This window comes from Asterias amurensis, chromosome 1 (genome assembly GCF_032118995.1).
Source record: "Asterias amurensis chromosome 1, ASM3211899v1".
Taxonomy (NCBI): Eukaryota; Metazoa; Echinodermata; class Asteroidea; order Forcipulatida; family Asteriidae; genus Asterias; species Asterias amurensis.
Genome location: NC_092648.1, coordinates 15,030,001 through 15,046,461, shown reverse-complemented (window position 1 = coordinate 15,046,461; position 16,461 = coordinate 15,030,001). Strand labels below are relative to the sequence as shown.

Here is a 16,461-nt window from a genome sequence, read left to right as displayed (position 1 = left end):
ACCATATGACTTGTTTATTTTACCCTTTACCTCGATTCTATTAAAAATACAACTACAGTGAGTTAATGTTTAATTTCTGGGGCAACTTCGCCACCTTTGCCCCGTGACTCCTTTTCAGCATTGAGTGGCTGGCTGTTTGCGGTTCGATCAGAGGCTTCAATACCACCAAGTACCTGCCCGAATGACTGGCCTTTATTATGTTCTTGCTAGACTTCCTCTGCAGCAGTTACAACCAATCAATGTTCATTTGACATACATTAAACAATGTGTGCTCAGACGAAAACTTGAAAATGTTGATTTTAGAGCAGTCCGTTCAAGTCGGGGTATATCGCCATGTTTTGTGTGTGTGTGTGTTCGATTAGATTTGTTTGGGGTTATTTGTTGGTGTTTGTTGACGTGTGCTTTTTGTGGTGGTGGGCGTTTATAATGTTTGTTGCTCAACCCGGGCCCTAATTTCATAGAGCTGCTCAAGCAGACAATTCCCCCTAGAAATGTCGAGACCACACCGGCTCTTTTCAGAGCCAACACTCCCACAAAAGAGATTTTTCACATGGTTGTACCCGCAAGTTTACTATCAATTAAATAGTATCCTTCTAGTTATCCACACCATGCAAGGCTTCAAACAATGCTTTAAAATGTTGTGCTTAGCAAGATGGCAGTCATAAATGGTGCATGCGATATGGTATTTTTGGCTGGTAACGTTATTGTGGCACCTTTGTTCTGTTTAGCTACTTTTTGTGCTTAAGCAGCTCTAAAACTTGGCCCTCACTGCACTGGATGTTATTTCAGCACATTTACCGAGAAAATTACGTAGAAAATGAAGTCACAGTACTTTTAAAAAAAGTCTTCCCATTTTACCTTGTGCAGATTTTGGCCTTACATGCGTGAATGGATTCAGCTATGGCAAACTTGTACTGAGGCCTAAAAATAGCAATGCTTTAAAAAAATACGTATAAATCCCTGAATACTTTAACAAAAATGCTGGTATTGCTGATAAGCAACTTCCATTTATCGAGATTGATATTTAACCGGGTACCAGTACAAAGAGTTGCCAGATATTATTAATCAGGATCCTGTGTGACGAGTCATAGGCAACAGAACATGTGGATGCACAATATTTTCAGCATAAACACTTTGTCCTAAATTTTGGTTGTTCAACCGAAATCGGTTTAGGTTTTCTGACACAGTTTTCTTGAATATGACTTCATTTTAGAGTGAAATAGTATAGTCACGGAAACAATGATTGTGAAAATAGGCGTGGTTTTTCACTATTTTCTCTTGAATCTACACATATTTTCGGAGGTAGTTTTTACTAGGTTTTTTTTTTTAAGTTTTGCTTGATCACACAATAATTGTCTACGACTATTGTGTCAGACACACCGATCCTGTCATAGGTCTACCTTTCAACAAACAGCGTTTAATTAAAAAAAAAATCAAGGGAATGAGAATTGCTCTTAAATCTGTAGTTAGCAAACAGTATTTTGTTGTTCTCTTTTTTGTTTTTAATCAAATAATAAAAATACATCTTGCCAGGAAGTTGTCCAGGGCAGGACATAAGTATTTATCTGACAACTTATAATACAATAAAATTAAAATAAACTTTTATCAAAAAAGATGTGGTAATCACTCTTACAAATTAGTGGTAATATAGCGTTTGATATAAAGCATCTTCTATAGAAACATTTCACTTTGAAGTAAAGTGGTTCTGTAAAAGATAACAGTTTTTATGCCCGGAAATTTGAATCTGAGAAGCGTTAATGCCAATCACGTTTCTCATACAGATTTTTTACTCATATCTTCCTGCGTCGTGGACATTATTCGTTCTGGATTTTCGGCAATATCTAAAAAACGAGACCACTTTTTAACATGATACCTTCAGATGCTAGTTTTATCGTGTACATACTAAAGGTATACTTTGCCTTTGCAGATCAATCATAAACTTGTCAAATTTGGTTGTGATTTTACTTTTCTTTAACCAAAAATAAGACGTTGAACTGCAAACCAGGAGTTCCTTTTCCCCTTGCCTGCCGTGTTTTGATTGGAATACAAATTATGCACAAACATAGACGATCCTTTAAAAGTAAAAACCGTTTCACAATGTTATCAACAGCCCCGTCTGGCATAAGAATACAGAATTTGCACCCTGTGCCAAATTTTAACACTGAAGTGGATTTCCAGCTCCTAATATGGTGTAATTAGGACGATTTGTATCAAGTACAAGGATTATGTCTGCCTTTGAATCACGTGTGAATCACAGCACTATAAAGTGTGGGTGTCTGTTCCACCCTGTCTACTTTTTCTAAACCGAGGCATCGACACACCCCCATCGTCCACCGCAGTTTGTATCTTCACAGTAAGGTATGAACGTGATGAAATTTAGAAATTTTGAAATAACTCAAAAGAAGATGAGACAATTTTTCACTGTTACAAATCCTATAGTTCATTTGACAAACTTAAAATATTTTATTTTTTGCATTTAAGAAGTTTTCTTATGACTTCGACACAAAAAGGAGGTCCTGGAGAAGGGATGTGGTCTAGTCAGTGGTCTGGTCCAAGATCTGCGGTGGTACGCACCAGAGACCCTTTTTACCTGTAGGAAACGGACACCAATACCTATACTGGTTTGCTGACAAGATCAATCTGAGTATGGTATCAATGGCACCGTAGCTCAGTAAATTATTTCTCATTATTTCTCAAAATGTGTATTCTTTTTCACTGTGTCATCCAGACAGGTTACTCCTTCGAACCAGTTTGCATCATGGCAGTGGATTTCTCCGGCACGTGGACCTCCTGCAAGACCGAGGGTTGGGCAGAGTTCCTCCAAAAGACCAAGGTCCCAAAGGGAAGCCTTCCACTACCAGCAGACATCAAAGTCACCGAGGAGATCAGCCAGTGCGGCGACGTCATCACCATCAAGTCCGCCAACAGCATGGACACCGGGTTGAAGGAGAAAACCATCAACGTTGGGAGTAACTTCATCACCGAGATGCCACCAGGCACGCAGCTGGAGTTCAGCACGGCGTGGGAGGGGAAGAAACTGGTCCTGAGAAGGATCGACGGGGATGGGACCTCCACCAGGATGATGGAAGGGGATCAGATGGTGCTCGTTGTTGAGCACGAGGGCACTGTGGCCAAGACGTACTACGAGAAAGCCTGACTCAAGGAGGCTCACATGGGTGTTGTCTTTACTCCTTCAGCCATGGAGGTAACAATTACCGTGGAAGACACAAACATCTTTTGGTAGCCAACTTTAAGATAATTGAATGTCCTTTTAATTGATGTATGATATTGATTCAAACCTTCGCGTTGACCATTACTCACACCATGTAGGAAGGAATCGGAATTCCTCCAAGATCACACTGACTGTCATATTTAGAGGGACATCAACAAACATCACTCCAGACTAATTAAACTAATCATTTGAATACCGAAGTTAAAATATAAAGCACAGTTGTGTTTTCCAACTTAATAATACAAATCTCACTTGTTGAATTACTGCATGGTGCAAGACCTACACCCTGACATGATTTACTGTTATTTGGGAAACTTCATCATGCGAAACTAAACATGCACTAAACGAATTATTGTTCTTACGTCATAACCTCTCACAAGCACAGCTGCAATCAAAGTTTAAAATGTTCATTTTCTACGTTAAATTACCGTTTATTGAATATTAAAGAACAAAGTTGCAAAAATAACAGTACTGAGAGTCAATTTTGTGAAATATTTAAGCACCCCCCCCCACTTCAAAAGCTGCCGAGTCGTTGTCACAAGCGGCACGTATGCAAAGACCAATAAATAAAACCAGTAAAACTGTCTCCAGTCGCTGGATAGTTCGTGTCGATTAAATTTTCAAGTTTAATTGTGTGGGTAAAATTAATAGCTAAATCAACAACACCGCTAATGGTATATCTGGTACATATTAATAGAAATAGGATTTTACCAAACAGTGTCTACGTAGCTTGAGCCTTGTATCGAGCACTGATGAGCGTCAACTGTGTAGTTAGCTAACTACACTTGACGCTCACAGTCTGAAAACTCATTATGGTTTCTATGCCGCAAAAAAAATAGTAGAAAAAAAAACCTTTGCTCACACATACTGGCATTTTAGATGCCACTGCGAGCCGATTTAAGGCTAAAATGAGCATTTACTATTATTTGAAAAAGTTACATGCTTTAGTTTGAGGCATTGCACAAAACAATAAGCCAGTTGTTAGGGCATGATAATCAAACAACTTAAACATGGTTCATTGATGGGGATCCAGATAAAGTATAAGTCCTTCAGCCATGTACAAAGATGTTATAGTTCATGCCTCGTCCGTGGCGTATGCAACAACTAATTATTTGTTTTCGTTTTGAAACAGCATCTGTCGGTCAAAATTCGTCAGAGGAAAAAACATGGCGAAAACAAACTTTAGAGAGCCTCAACTTTGTTCGTAAAAACCAGTCTCTTAACTTGTGTATAACATGGGAAGCTTACTTCTAATTCTACATCCATGCTTCAACATCGAACAAATTAACACAGCCCCGCCCCCGCCACATTCATTTTAGACTCTAGAATTGCACCACGTGTACTTGAAACTAATACGACTTCACATCAGCCCATTCTTTTCAGTAAAACACATCTTCAAAAAGCCCTATCAAATCAAAGTATTGACATTTCCCACAGATCGTTGTTGACTTCTCTGTCTGTCTTAGTACTTGAGGTACTCTTCATAATGAGCGAAGTACACATGTAAACCAGGGTCCAGTGCTTGTAAAACAAGCTGACACGACGTGATAAAAAACTATAAATGATGAATATTATTTCTGGATGAATTTACTCGGCGTGCACAAAGTTCACCGATCATGCACTTTGTGTTTATTTTGTGTAGGGCTGCTACAGGTTCGAGACATTAACTTCCCATATTATGATTGATGATGACGTTGGTCTACGTCTATGGGTCCACCTTCGAGGAGACTTGATACATTTTAGGCTGGCTTTACAAACGCCTGGCTCGCCACAAATTTTAAAGAAATCTGAAATTTACTTGTCTCAAAGTATTGATTGAGAATAAACTTCAAAAGGCTGACAGACGTCCCCGTAGCGAGGCTGTGTACAAACTTCTTCTGAGAGCGCCCTCTTTTGATCCAGCCTCCTTCATATGCAGTCCATTATTTTCTACAATGTAATGGAGGACAGGACAGAAATCCCTTGGACACCGTAACGATTCGCTTCGTGTGGATCGACCGAGGTAGTCCAAGACTAAGTTGCGTCCATATTATAATTATACTTTATTGAGAGTCGGGAGAAGAAAAAAAAAGTGTCCGACGTATTCTGAATAAATAAATTCCTAACCGCGTGTCACCTGCTGGTGGCGCTATATCAAAACAACCGAGCATGTTATTTGCGTACACATTATGCTACCATGTACATGTACATGTATGCCAAGGGTCAACACAGTGAACGTCGTACACACATGCAAAACGCAATGTGACCTTTATATGGCATAGCCTGTCGACCTGTGTACAATCATTAACACACAGTACATTGCATTGTCCATTTTGTACATTGAGGCTTATGTTGGGATGTAAACCTCGACAGGTGTGATCACAAGACACAATAAAATCGTAAGTGCTGTTTTGTTTTGTCTTAATGATATTCCATTAAATGTCAGCAAATAATTGTTTACATAAACAACTAATCCTATCAATTACATAGGGCCTACGAGCCGGCCTCTGGATGGAGGCTAGATTTAGTGTAGGTCAGGAGTAGGGCCTAGCCTAAGTTAAAAGGGCTACTGTTGTATTACAGTGTTTAATAATTATGCTAGAACTAAACATCAGAGGGGAGGGCCTATCTTCATATATGAGCTGTATCTACCTCTCTTAGGAAGTAGAACCAAGAATAGACCAACCATACGCTTTAATATGACCTTGCTGGTGTGCTCTGCCATGAGCAGTTGGTGTATTTAATGACAAAGGATAGTGTGAATATACAAGGCTTTTTATTTTGGGCCTTAAAAATCGCCCGGCAAGACAGGTGATAAGCCTAGTGAATTAACACTATATAGCCGCGCCAAGTACATTCAATTTAGCACGGGAGTGTCCCGATTAGACTTCATTTTTTTCTACATCCATTATCATGGAGGTATAGAAATAGATTGGTTACACCACATTTAAGTTTATCGTCATAAGTTTGCCTTTATAGCCTAGGCTACATAGCCTAGCCTACATATAGGACATGCTCCATACAATACTGGGCAGTGGACATGTCCATGACGTGTGAGCCTACGTACGCCATCATAATACTAGCCTATATCTAGTGATTATTAGTGATCATACACCCTGTGAGATTTGCCAATAATATTTTATATTGCAAATCACTACATTTTGTGCGAAATAATATACGGGGTCGTAGCTTAGAATGTGGAGGGTTGCCCACGGGGAGCTTGATTGAGCCCAGCAAGGAACATCAATGGAAGTGAGCCTATTGTATTATTGACCAGCAACAATGACCACAGAAAATAGAATTGGGTGGTAAGTCAAAACACATAACCCACTCACCTATAAATACAGTTAGAAGAAAGTCAATCAACTTTGACCTAATGCCCCAGAGAATGTGTGTCTTCAGTACAACCTCTGTTTAATACTCCGTTATAAACTTGTCAAATAAACAGTACAAAGTTCATCTTTTGACGTCACCCAATAGGTTCAGCCATGCAATGATAAACAAACCAACCTCATCGAACGTATACATTCTGTATTATTTAGAGCAAGGACTCGGATGTTTTTAATGCCAGTTGTCTGCAATATTTTAATTGACAAGTCCTTTTTCACGATTGAATTTAAGTCGGCTGACATTTTGTAGATATTTTCACCGTTTGCTTTTAGAACTTGTCACGGATGGGTTAACGTACAGCAGATAATGTAAGGGTAAGTTTGGGTTTTACGGGGTTTTTTTTCTTCTTCTTTTTTCCTAACCCTAAGCCTACCCGGTACATGTGTAGTGTTTTTTGGATGTACTTTCAAATGAAAGCAATCATAGTTGCTTACAGTTTGTGTATGTTCCGTCCTAGCCCTGGTGGTCTTTCTGTGCACAGCATAGAGGAAGAGCCTTGTACTATATGTTTCATCACAACTTGACGTCTGTATACTGGATGTAGTGATTAATCTAGTTAAGTCGTCAGCCAGTCATTTTTCAAACTAGAGAATACTTAATTTAAAATAAAAAAAAATAAAAAACGATTATATTTTTTATGTCAAAAGAATTAATATCCACCATGCGCCGATCGCAAGGCATATGCAATAAATCAGTGTTATTATACACTGGTTGAGCCAGCACTGGTTGTCCTTGCTCTGTGGTTGAACCAGTGAAAATTATGTCACAAAAAAACGTATCTGACTGTTTTAGAAATAAATGTTCAGTATACCATCGTCAACAAAGTCGTTCAATCATTTTCACTGCATGCTACGAATTAACCTATGGCACACGCGGCAACTACCGTGGTGCCCTGGGGCCAATTTCATAGAGCTGCTTAAGCAAAAAATTTGCTTAAGCACGAAAATAGCTCGCTTATTTTATACATGTTACTGGCCAAAATTTCCTGCCATATACATTGCTTATGACTAGTATTAAGCTGTTGTTTACTTAGCATTACAATTGAGTGGAGTCTTGGCCGGTAATCTGATTTTACTAAGCAATGAAATTTTTGCTTAAGCAAAAATTTTTGCTTAAGCAGCTCTATGAAATTGGGCCCTGTACTTTTGTTGTGGTGCATGCAAGGTTTCAATAAAAAATTTTCCCCATAGAAATGCCCCTTACCAGAGTAAAATTGCTGAGCCCCTTCAAGAGCTAAGTTCAAGACCTGTTAAGTGAAACATTCTCACATTGCCAAACGTACTATACTATTGAGTTCTATTTACTCACGAAATATACAGATTAACTTACAGGAACAAAGAAAACATCCACAATCCATTCTAGACAATTTACATATTATGTTACCAAATGTATTGAGTCGTCTATTCAGAATAATTTTGTCGGTATATGAAACAAGACAACATGAGATTAATTGTTGAATTCTGTGTCCAGAATAACCAAATAAATACTTCCGTTGATGTCCATAAAATATTTCCCCCGTTTCTTTCCATAGTGTTGACAGTCTGAGTCAGGGCAATGGTAACTCAAACGTGGTGGACCAAAGATTGTTGCTGAGAAAGAACAAAAAACTATACCGTCCAAAACAATGGAAGATTCGATACCACCGGCAGACGTAGAGGAATCCTTTATGGGCAAATGGAAATCAGTGAAAACGGAAGGAATGGACGAATTTGCCGAGGTATTCAACATCGAAAAGAGCAAGATACCGGAGAATCCTTATTGTGAGTTAGACATCACTAAGGACGGTGAGGGCGCTTACATCATCGTGAATAAATCCGACGGAGGAGTAAAAACTCAGAGACACGCGCTTGGGAAGCCTTTGAAAGACAACATCATGGGACGGGAGGTGGATATTGTGACGATGTGGAATGGACGGAGGCTGGTCACGTCTAACGTCAAGGGGGATTCGTCCCTGTCAAGGAGCGTTGTGGACGGTATGCTCGTGTGTGTTGTGATGACCAAAGACTTTACCATCACCACGACCTTTGAAAGATGCTGATCTTTGTATATATGAACCGTTATCCAAGACAGCGGTTCCAATAACATCGGGTGGACCTATAGCTCAGCAAAGTGCTGAATCTACCTGCACCCCTTTTTTTTCATAACTCGAAGAAAATAGTGACTATTGGGTTTCTTTTGCCAAAGATTGGCACAGTGTTTAAACAATGGGAATTTGTGATATTTCGTCCATTTTCGAAATGGACACAGGCATGATATTTGGTCAAAGGAAAATAAGTAGGAATTTCTTTTTTGTCTAGAACAAGAGCTGACCTACATAATTATCTTCGGGAAAGTTAACGGGAATGATAGTTTGGGTGTTTTTGCATTCAGTTATAAAGGGCCAGTTTCGGTCAAACAAAACCACTTTATGCGTACACAGGGTGCCAGACTAGACTGCACTTTGGGCTGTGCTACAAGTGGACCGAAAATGGCGCCAGCAACCACGTGACCACGTGACTCCATGCCGCAACATTCTCAATACAAAGCTCTTGACTTTTTAGTAATTACCGGATTACGCCCCGTAATTGTATAATAGGTCACTCTTTGACAATAATGTCAATTAATGTCTGATGATAAACATTCAATTACCAGAGGATGTGGTCTAGCAATTGACGTTTTTAGTCTTGCAAATATTGTGTTGTTGCTTCGAGGGTTGACCCTCTGGATTATGATCAGCTATAAAATCAATAGCTTTGGCTTTGGTAAATATTATTGTTATCGTGTTCCAAAGTTGAAAGTCTATAATAATTATTGACCTCAGATAACTGTGTTCTACTTTGTGTGTATACGGCTACATACCAACTCGTAAATGAAAGATGAATTATTTATTGGACTATTAATCAAAATTAAAATTTTATTGTACCTTGAATAATTCCATTTGGCGACATATGACAAGAGTACAGATAGTTTAAAATCAAAATGTAATAATCAATAAATATTGCTTATTTAACGAGCAAAGTTATTTGTCCGTGTTTATACCATTATTTGCTCTACGGTTTTAATGAAAGGGCAGCTTGCATTCATTGATGTGTCTTTGGGATTTTTATCTATTCATTTATTAAAATGATTTGTTTAATTTTTATTTTTATTTTTTTGTTTGGGGGGGGTTGTGGGTATTTTTTATTTTTTATTTATTTTTTTTTGTTTTACTAATTGCAACATTTGTTGTGTCGGAAACTCTCATTTTTCAGATAAAGCCTATAAGATAATTAATTGTCCGAAATTCGGTCAAAACAAAACCAAAATGGAAAAGTGTGTATATAAACGTTCTTCTTGATTTCTGTTAAAACAACAACAACAACAACAACACCATTAATATGCCTACCGGTAGGTCGGCCCTACTATAATCGATTTTTCCTCCATGGGGAATTATTATATTGCCTGTGTCTAGATGGAATAATAATGAAACCAGTATAATGAGATAAAAAGTTGTCAATTCATCGGTTCCTTTCAGTTTGTCCATAGCCTACATGGTGTCTCTGCAAATAAACCTCACCATAGATTGTATTCCGATGCCTCCCATCCATGCAATGTTTCAAATCTTACTCAAGTTTTAAATTCAATACGTTTTAAAGTTGCTGAGTAGAAAATTACTGTAATAGTTTTCGTGTGACAATTTGACAACATTGTGAAGTGAACCTTTCCTCATTCCTAGGAAAACGCTGTAGATCACGACGTTTCGATAGCTTACTCTGCTCTTTGTTCAGTTCTGATTATGAGAGTTCACTGTTTGGATTAGTAGCCCCATCAGTAAGTCACCAAGTGTCTTTGAAAAGTCACCAGCTAAGTTGATATTAAGGGTGAGTCTTGAAACTAAGCACCTGCTCATTCATGTGCAACATTGTTCAGTTAAGTCCCAATGGTGTTGCTGCAGGTTTTTCATCACTAACTTGTACAGCTTCCTCAAGTTTCTTGAAGTACCTCTTGGCTACCATCTCACCCAGTACCATGGTAAGCACAAGCTCCCCGTCTACGATTTCACGTTCAAAACGCATCGACCTGCCCTTCGGAGCCGTATTCACGTTCTGCACCAGCTTCCCACCGTCAAAATCGGCCAGGACACGGTGCTCCCTCTCGCCCCACATCGGGTTGGTCTCGGGGTAGACCACGCCCAGCGTGAACGTCGTCTGCCGTGAGCCGAGCGGCGTCTTGGTGAGGAACTTGAAGTCGTCACCGGTCTGGGTGACCTCGATGGTGGTTGGCAGGGAGCTGATGAGCTTACGTTTGATGAGGCCGACGCCAGCATTTTTCATGTACTCGTCGAAATTCTCGTTTCTGTCCAGTTTCCATTTGCCGCTCAAATCTACATCAGTTGTCTTTGCTTCAGCCATTTTGCAAAAAAAGTATATCATGGGTGCAACATGCGCTCGGGTTTGTGTTTGGTTGCTTCTTTACAACTACAGAAATTTTGCAATGACCACAGAACAAAGTACAAATTGATAAAAATAGCTGAAAAATAGGAATATTGTTACCACGTGATTATCTGTGTATGTCAATGGCAGGGGGCGTGAATGCACCGTTTGGTCCTTGCTCTTTGGCTGATAAACACAAATTGATGAACTTCTGATAGACTTGCAAAGCCTTTATTTTTGTATAGCGCCCTCTATTGGTTGTTGATGTTTATTGTCGCTCTGAACGAATGGCTGCTAGCTTTCGAGGAAGTGAGTTGGGTTTTTCAACGAATATTAAAGGAACACGTTGCCTTGGATCGGTCGAGTTGGTCTTTGAAAAGCGTTTGTAACCGTTTTTTATAAAATGCATATGGGTAGAAAGATGTTGTAAAAGTAGAATACAATGATCCACACAGACATGCCTCGAAATTGCGTGGTTTTCCTTTTACTTCGTCGACTAACACGTCGGCAATTTATGGGGGTCAAAATTTTGACTCCCATAAATGGCCGACCATGTTAGTTCGCACAGTAGAAGGAAAACCACGCAATTTCGAGGCAAACTTGTGTGGATCATTGTATTCTACTTTTAAACCATCTTTCCAACCATATGCATTTTATAAAAAACGGTTACAAACGCTTTTGTTTTGACCAACTCGTCCGATCCAAGGCAACGTGTTCCTTTAATTCCGTGTGTCACGGTTGTGACACTAACAATAATTATTGCATCAGCCGTTGAAGGAAGATATCATTTTGTGGGTTAAAGACGAACGAGCTTCAAAACCTCCTCCTCGACCCGGGTCAAGGTCCCGTGAGCCTCTGAACAATTTCTGGGTCAGTATGATCCAGAATCCAAGTCAAAATGACGCCAGAAAGTAGTCAGACACACGCAGTATAATCCTCTTTTTGAAAACCAGATTTAGGGTCAGCCTGACTCGAAAAAGAGTCAACATTTCACACTACCCCCTGGGACTCTGAATCCGGGTTAATTTTGACCAGGGAGTTTTTTAGAGTTTATTTCAAACCCTTTTAAAGTTTCAAAGTTATCCGGACCATATAATATATACTTGTAGTCGTATAATTAACGCTTTGAGCCGCCCGTATGTGACACTCCTTGATATAGTTATAAACAGAAAACATTCATTACAATAATAATTTCAAGAGCATTGAAATTTTATTCAATATTTCTCATTGAAGATTACTACTAGTCTACGCAATTTGCCAATAATAGTTTAAACTTAAAAGGGGAGGTATACGTTTGGTATCACTCATAAAATTTATGGCACAAGAACTGTTGGTTCAAGACGTCGTCATTGGCTTTCGATAATATGAAGCCTTCTGAGAAACATTTCACTTTGAAGTATTGTGGATATGTAAAAAGATAATGTTTTATGGTTGAATCTAAGAAGCGTTACTGCAGTAACACTTCTAAGATCAGGGTTTTTGGCGAATTCTAAAAAATGTGACCACCTTTTGAAATTAAACTTTCTCATTCCATTTTTGTATAGGATTTTAAAAGCAATCGAACAGTTCAAAAGATCAAAGGTATACTCTGACTTTAAAAAATAGCCCTACAATCCTTCTGAAAAACATTCAGAAATAAGTCAGTGTAAAAAAAACGTTTGGAAGCATCCACATAAATAATGGCATATTCATCTAACACATTGGTCATCGTTCGAAATGTCTTCTGCAAAACACATCAGTGTACAAAATGGCGGGTTGATCACGCCGTAAGGCCGGAAGCATTCATATCGTTACCATAAGAACAAAATAAAGGTCAAAATTCATGTATACACACAATCATAGAGTTGGTTGCTTGAGTTATCAGTGCTTTCTATACTTTCAAAATGTAAATTAGTATTCCGAGTGCAGAATACATCAGTGTATTAAAAGATGGCTGGTTCACCCTGCACGAAAGCATTCATATTGATTACCATAAAAAAAGTCAATATCCACACAAGCATAATAGACTTTGTTGATTGCATTTTCATTGCTTTCTACGTTCGAATCCTGTCTGCAAAATACAGAAGTGTAAACCTAGAAATGGTTGACTACCCGTACGGAAGAATACATTATTGTAACCAATGGTTAAGGATAGGGTTAGTTTGTATGGATACAAAATAAAGGTCAATATCCATCTACATGTACTGTATACAACCATAGATTTGGTTGATTGCATATTAAGTGCTTTCCCACGTTAAAAATGTATTCTGCAAAATCACCAGTGCACATGGACACAAGCCAGTGCAACTTATTTATTTTTAACTGAACAAAAAAAAACCGTAGACAAACAAGAACCTTTGGCACTGCAAGTGTTTCTCCCCCTGCCTTGGCACGATTTGTTGACTCTGTGCAATCCTCATAATGATGGTGATTTTGTCCTTGGATAAACCATGGAGGTAGAAACCATAGAGGATAAACCATGGATAAACATCCCGTGTGCATGCAGCCACAACACAGTGGGAACCAGCATGGAGGCAAGCCCCGTGTTATTGCAACCCATGACCGTGTTGCATGAACCTTCACACTCTCCATCCAATTACGGGTTTATAATAATATCTGCAGAATGAATTACTGTATAGAAGCCATTGGAAAAGCACCATTGCACCAGTGGTTATAATTATACGACTACGCCTCGATGGTTTTAACAGGCATCAATTTAAACTCTGTCTTTTTGTCGTGATGATTTGTATATTGTACGGCAGAAAACACAATAAGATGGCTGCACCCTATATTATTTACCATTTAAAGACATGACATTGTTCCTTTCTCTATGCGGAGTGGTATTGGGACTAGGCTAGACCTAAGACAGTTAATGTCAATATCTGCTCAAGAATTCCACTGATTGGGAATGTTTTGCTTTCATTTTGATAGTAGCTTACTGTTTTGTGACTAAAATCAATCAATCAACCAGGAGACATTATATGGCGCACAAATCAACAACACAAATTCAAAGGCGGCTCAAGACAGTCACATGAAATTAATTACAAACTACACTTGTTGAAAAAGATAACATCAATTGACAAGTTTCTCGAAAATTATGAATAGTCTGAGGATCCTTGGTCCATAGCATGCAGGGGAGTGGGCGATCTGCAAATGACACATCATGGATTCTTGGCATGGCCTCGATAAACTGATACCATGTAGGAAGAGATGTAATTTCCGGCTCCTGATTGCCTTCCTTGCCACGATGGTTAGTGGCAATAGCTAGCTGCTCAAGAATTCCACTGAATGAGAATGTTGTACTCTCCTATAGTATGACAGTGGGGTAATGATGTGAGATGCTATACCGGCCGTTATTGTGACGGTAGCTTCTTGAAGTATCTCTTCGCCACCACGTCCCCGTTAGTCATGGTGATAACCAGCTCTCCGTCGACGATCTCTCGTTCGATTGACATGGGCTTGTCCTTTGGGGCCGACACCACCGTATGGACCAGCTTACACCCCCGCCACTCCGCCAGGACACGCTTCTCGTCACGGCCTCCCATCATCGGGTTGGAGTCGGTGAACTCGACGCCCACTTTGAACGTCGACACGATGGGACCGGCCACGGGTATCTTGGCTGTCACTTTGAAGTCATCGCCGTTCTGCTCCATCTCCACTACGGGTGTCATCGAGTTGATCATCTTTCGTTTGATCAATCCAATGTCCACGGATTTCAGGTAGGCATCGAAGTTATCGTTTCTGACGAGTTGCCATTTGCCGTTCAGATCCGCAGGTGGTGATGATGCGTCCGCCATGGTGGAAATCTTACAAAGGAATGACCGTCTTTCTTTGTATAGCCATCTTCAGGCATAGAGGGCGCACTTTAAGTGACTCTCAATTTTAGGATCGCAATATCCCAATGTACCTCCATGAATTGAAAACCAAGCATTATGAAACCTCCGACTTTTTGGTGTAATCCGTTACCATACATAATTGCCGTAAAAAATGTTTAATATTTTTCTCAAACTCTGACATCGAACCTTCGTGTTAGTGATCTATCTCCAGACACACAATTTCCTTCCTCCATATACCCAAGTTAACTCGTACCCACTAAATCATGTATGCGGGACTTGCGTACAATATTTTAATAATATAAAGAATTGCCATACTCAAAACAAAATTCATGATTCCCTTTTAGAACAACAAATTCCCCATTGAAAAGCACTACAGTGGCAATGTTGATACACCGAGAACAAATTGCGACCCGTCCCCCACACCAACCTCCACTCCGCCCGACTCCCTGCACCCCAACCCAAAACCAATACAGGCAGCTGTTATGGATTTGCATATTTTGGAGCTCCAGGTAATTTGGAGTTCATTAAAGACAGTGGACACTATTGGTAATTGTCAAAGACTAGTCTTCACAGTTTGTGTATCTCAACATATGCATAAAATAACAAACCTGTGAAAATTTGAGCTCAATCGGTCGTCGAAGTTGCGAGATAATAATGAAAGAAAAAACACCCTTGTCACACGAAGTTGTGTGCTTTCTGATGCTTGATTTCGAGACCTCAAATCCTAAACTTAAGGTATCGAAATCAAATTCGTGATAAATTCTCGAAAACTACGTCACTTCAGAGGGAGCTGTTTCTCACAATGCTTTATACCATCAACCTCTCCCCATTACTCGTAATCAAGAAAGGTTTTATGATAATTATTTGGAGTAATTACCAATTGTGTCCACTTCCTTTATATCAAGAGTGGTCTTCAAAGTTATCGTTTGGATAAAAAGAAAACAATGAATTTTCTTCAAAAAAAAACGTTCTTCTTGTGGATGTTGATATAGATGAATAAACAGGACGAGCACCACTCTGCTACAAACACCTCATACCACACAAACTGAATCAAGTTTTGTATGATCCGTATTTTCATCAAACCTAAATAATGAGCCGATAATAAAGATGGTGGCCAAGCATTCCTGGTAGACAAACTTAAAAACGGCTTAAGATGACGAGCTTGTGTTTTTACGGAATATTAATACACCACACACTCCCTAATAACTCATTTGCTCAAAGAATCATGAATGTGTTATGATAACCGACACAAACTCCTCTATCAGTGCGTCTCGATAAATTTGACAGAATAAATTATATTGTGTCTTTTAACAATTTACCCAGTCAGTTTCGCCACACACCCATGTTGTATATTCCAATTAAGTTGAGATGGTTTCATTCAGGAATGCAAGACTCAAATGAACAAGGGAAGAGGGTAATACTGTGGGCGCTTTGATACATTGCAAACGTGTCATGTGAAGTACTAATGCTTGTTTAAAAACGCCTTTAAGTTTAACAAACAAATTGAAAATTATAGCTGGGAAAATCGGGGCAAATCAGGGGGGGTTGGAGTCCACCCTTGAAACAGCCAAACAGTTAATCTCTGCTTCTTTGGTTTTCACTACGAAACCATAAACAACAATCATCAGAAAAGACAACTTCAAAAACAATCGAG

The 16,461-nt window shown here is 39.2% G+C and overlaps 4 protein-coding genes across 7 annotated transcripts; 2 read left to right on the top strand and 2 right to left on the bottom strand.

The window, feature by feature from the left end:
- Nucleotides 1–2,265: 2,265 nt before the first annotated feature.
- Nucleotides 2,266–3,701, top strand: LOC139940115 (fatty acid-binding protein, adipocyte-like). 2 transcript variants are annotated; one of them, XM_071936369.1, is made up of 2 exons: nt 2,266–2,358; nt 2,733–3,701. In XM_071936369.1, the coding sequence occupies exon 2, from the start codon at nt 2,759–2,761 to the stop codon at nt 3,155–3,157; it is 399 nt and encodes a 132-aa protein (XP_071792470.1). In that variant the 5' UTR covers nt 2,266–2,358; nt 2,733–2,758; the 3' UTR covers nt 3,158–3,701. The 2 variants fall into 2 exon arrangements, with proteins under 2 accessions (XP_071792470.1, XP_071792464.1); XM_071936363.1 differs by having other exon boundaries at nt 2,273–2,358; nt 2,729–3,701.
- Nucleotides 3,702–5,481: 1,780 nt separating this feature from the next.
- On the top strand, nt 5,482–9,538 carry LOC139946956 (uncharacterized). 3 transcript variants are annotated; one of them, XM_071944750.1, is made up of 3 exons: nt 5,495–5,610; nt 6,874–6,915; nt 8,133–9,537. In XM_071944750.1, the coding sequence occupies exon 3, from the start codon at nt 8,226–8,228 to the stop codon at nt 8,637–8,639; it is 414 nt and encodes a 137-aa protein (XP_071800851.1). In that variant the 5' UTR covers nt 5,495–5,610; nt 6,874–6,915; nt 8,133–8,225; the 3' UTR covers nt 8,640–9,537. The 3 variants fall into 3 exon arrangements, with proteins under 3 accessions (XP_071800867.1, XP_071800851.1, XP_071800859.1); XM_071944766.1 differs by lacking the exon at nt 6,874–6,915 and having other exon boundaries at nt 5,482–5,610; XM_071944758.1 differs by lacking the exon at nt 5,495–5,610 and having other exon boundaries at nt 6,754–6,909; nt 8,133–9,538.
- Nucleotides 9,539–9,725: 187 nt separating this feature from the next.
- Nucleotides 9,726–11,023, bottom strand: LOC139946947 (sodium/calcium exchanger regulatory protein 1-like). The gene has a single exon (XM_071944738.1). It carries the CDS (start codon nt 10,990–10,992, stop codon nt 10,486–10,488), a length of 507 nt encoding a protein of 168 aa, XP_071800839.1. The 5' UTR covers nt 10,993–11,023; the 3' UTR covers nt 9,726–10,485.
- Nucleotides 11,024–12,189: 1,166 nt separating this feature from the next.
- On the bottom strand, nt 12,190–14,783 carry LOC139946937 (fatty acid-binding protein, heart-like). The gene has a single exon (XM_071944727.1). It carries the CDS (start codon nt 14,766–14,768, stop codon nt 14,325–14,327), a length of 444 nt encoding a protein of 147 aa, XP_071800828.1. The 5' UTR covers nt 14,769–14,783; the 3' UTR covers nt 12,190–14,324.
- Between the last annotated feature and the right edge of the window lie 1,678 nt (nt 14,784–16,461).

Excerpts from the sequence above, each read along its gene's own strand:
- LOC139940115 (XM_071936369.1), top strand. The coding sequence starts at position 2,759 with ATGGCAGTGGATTTCTCCGGCACGTGGACCTCCTGCAAGACCGAGGGT.
- LOC139946956 (XM_071944758.1), top strand. The coding sequence starts at position 8,226 with ATGGAAGATTCGATACCACCGGCAGACGTAGAGGAATCCTTTATGGGC.
- LOC139946947 (XM_071944738.1), bottom strand. The coding sequence starts at position 10,992 with ATGATATACTTTTTTTGCAAAATGGCTGAAGCAAAGACAACTGATGTA.
- LOC139946937 (XM_071944727.1), bottom strand. The coding sequence starts at position 14,768 with ATGGCGGACGCATCATCACCACCTGCGGATCTGAACGGCAAATGGCAA.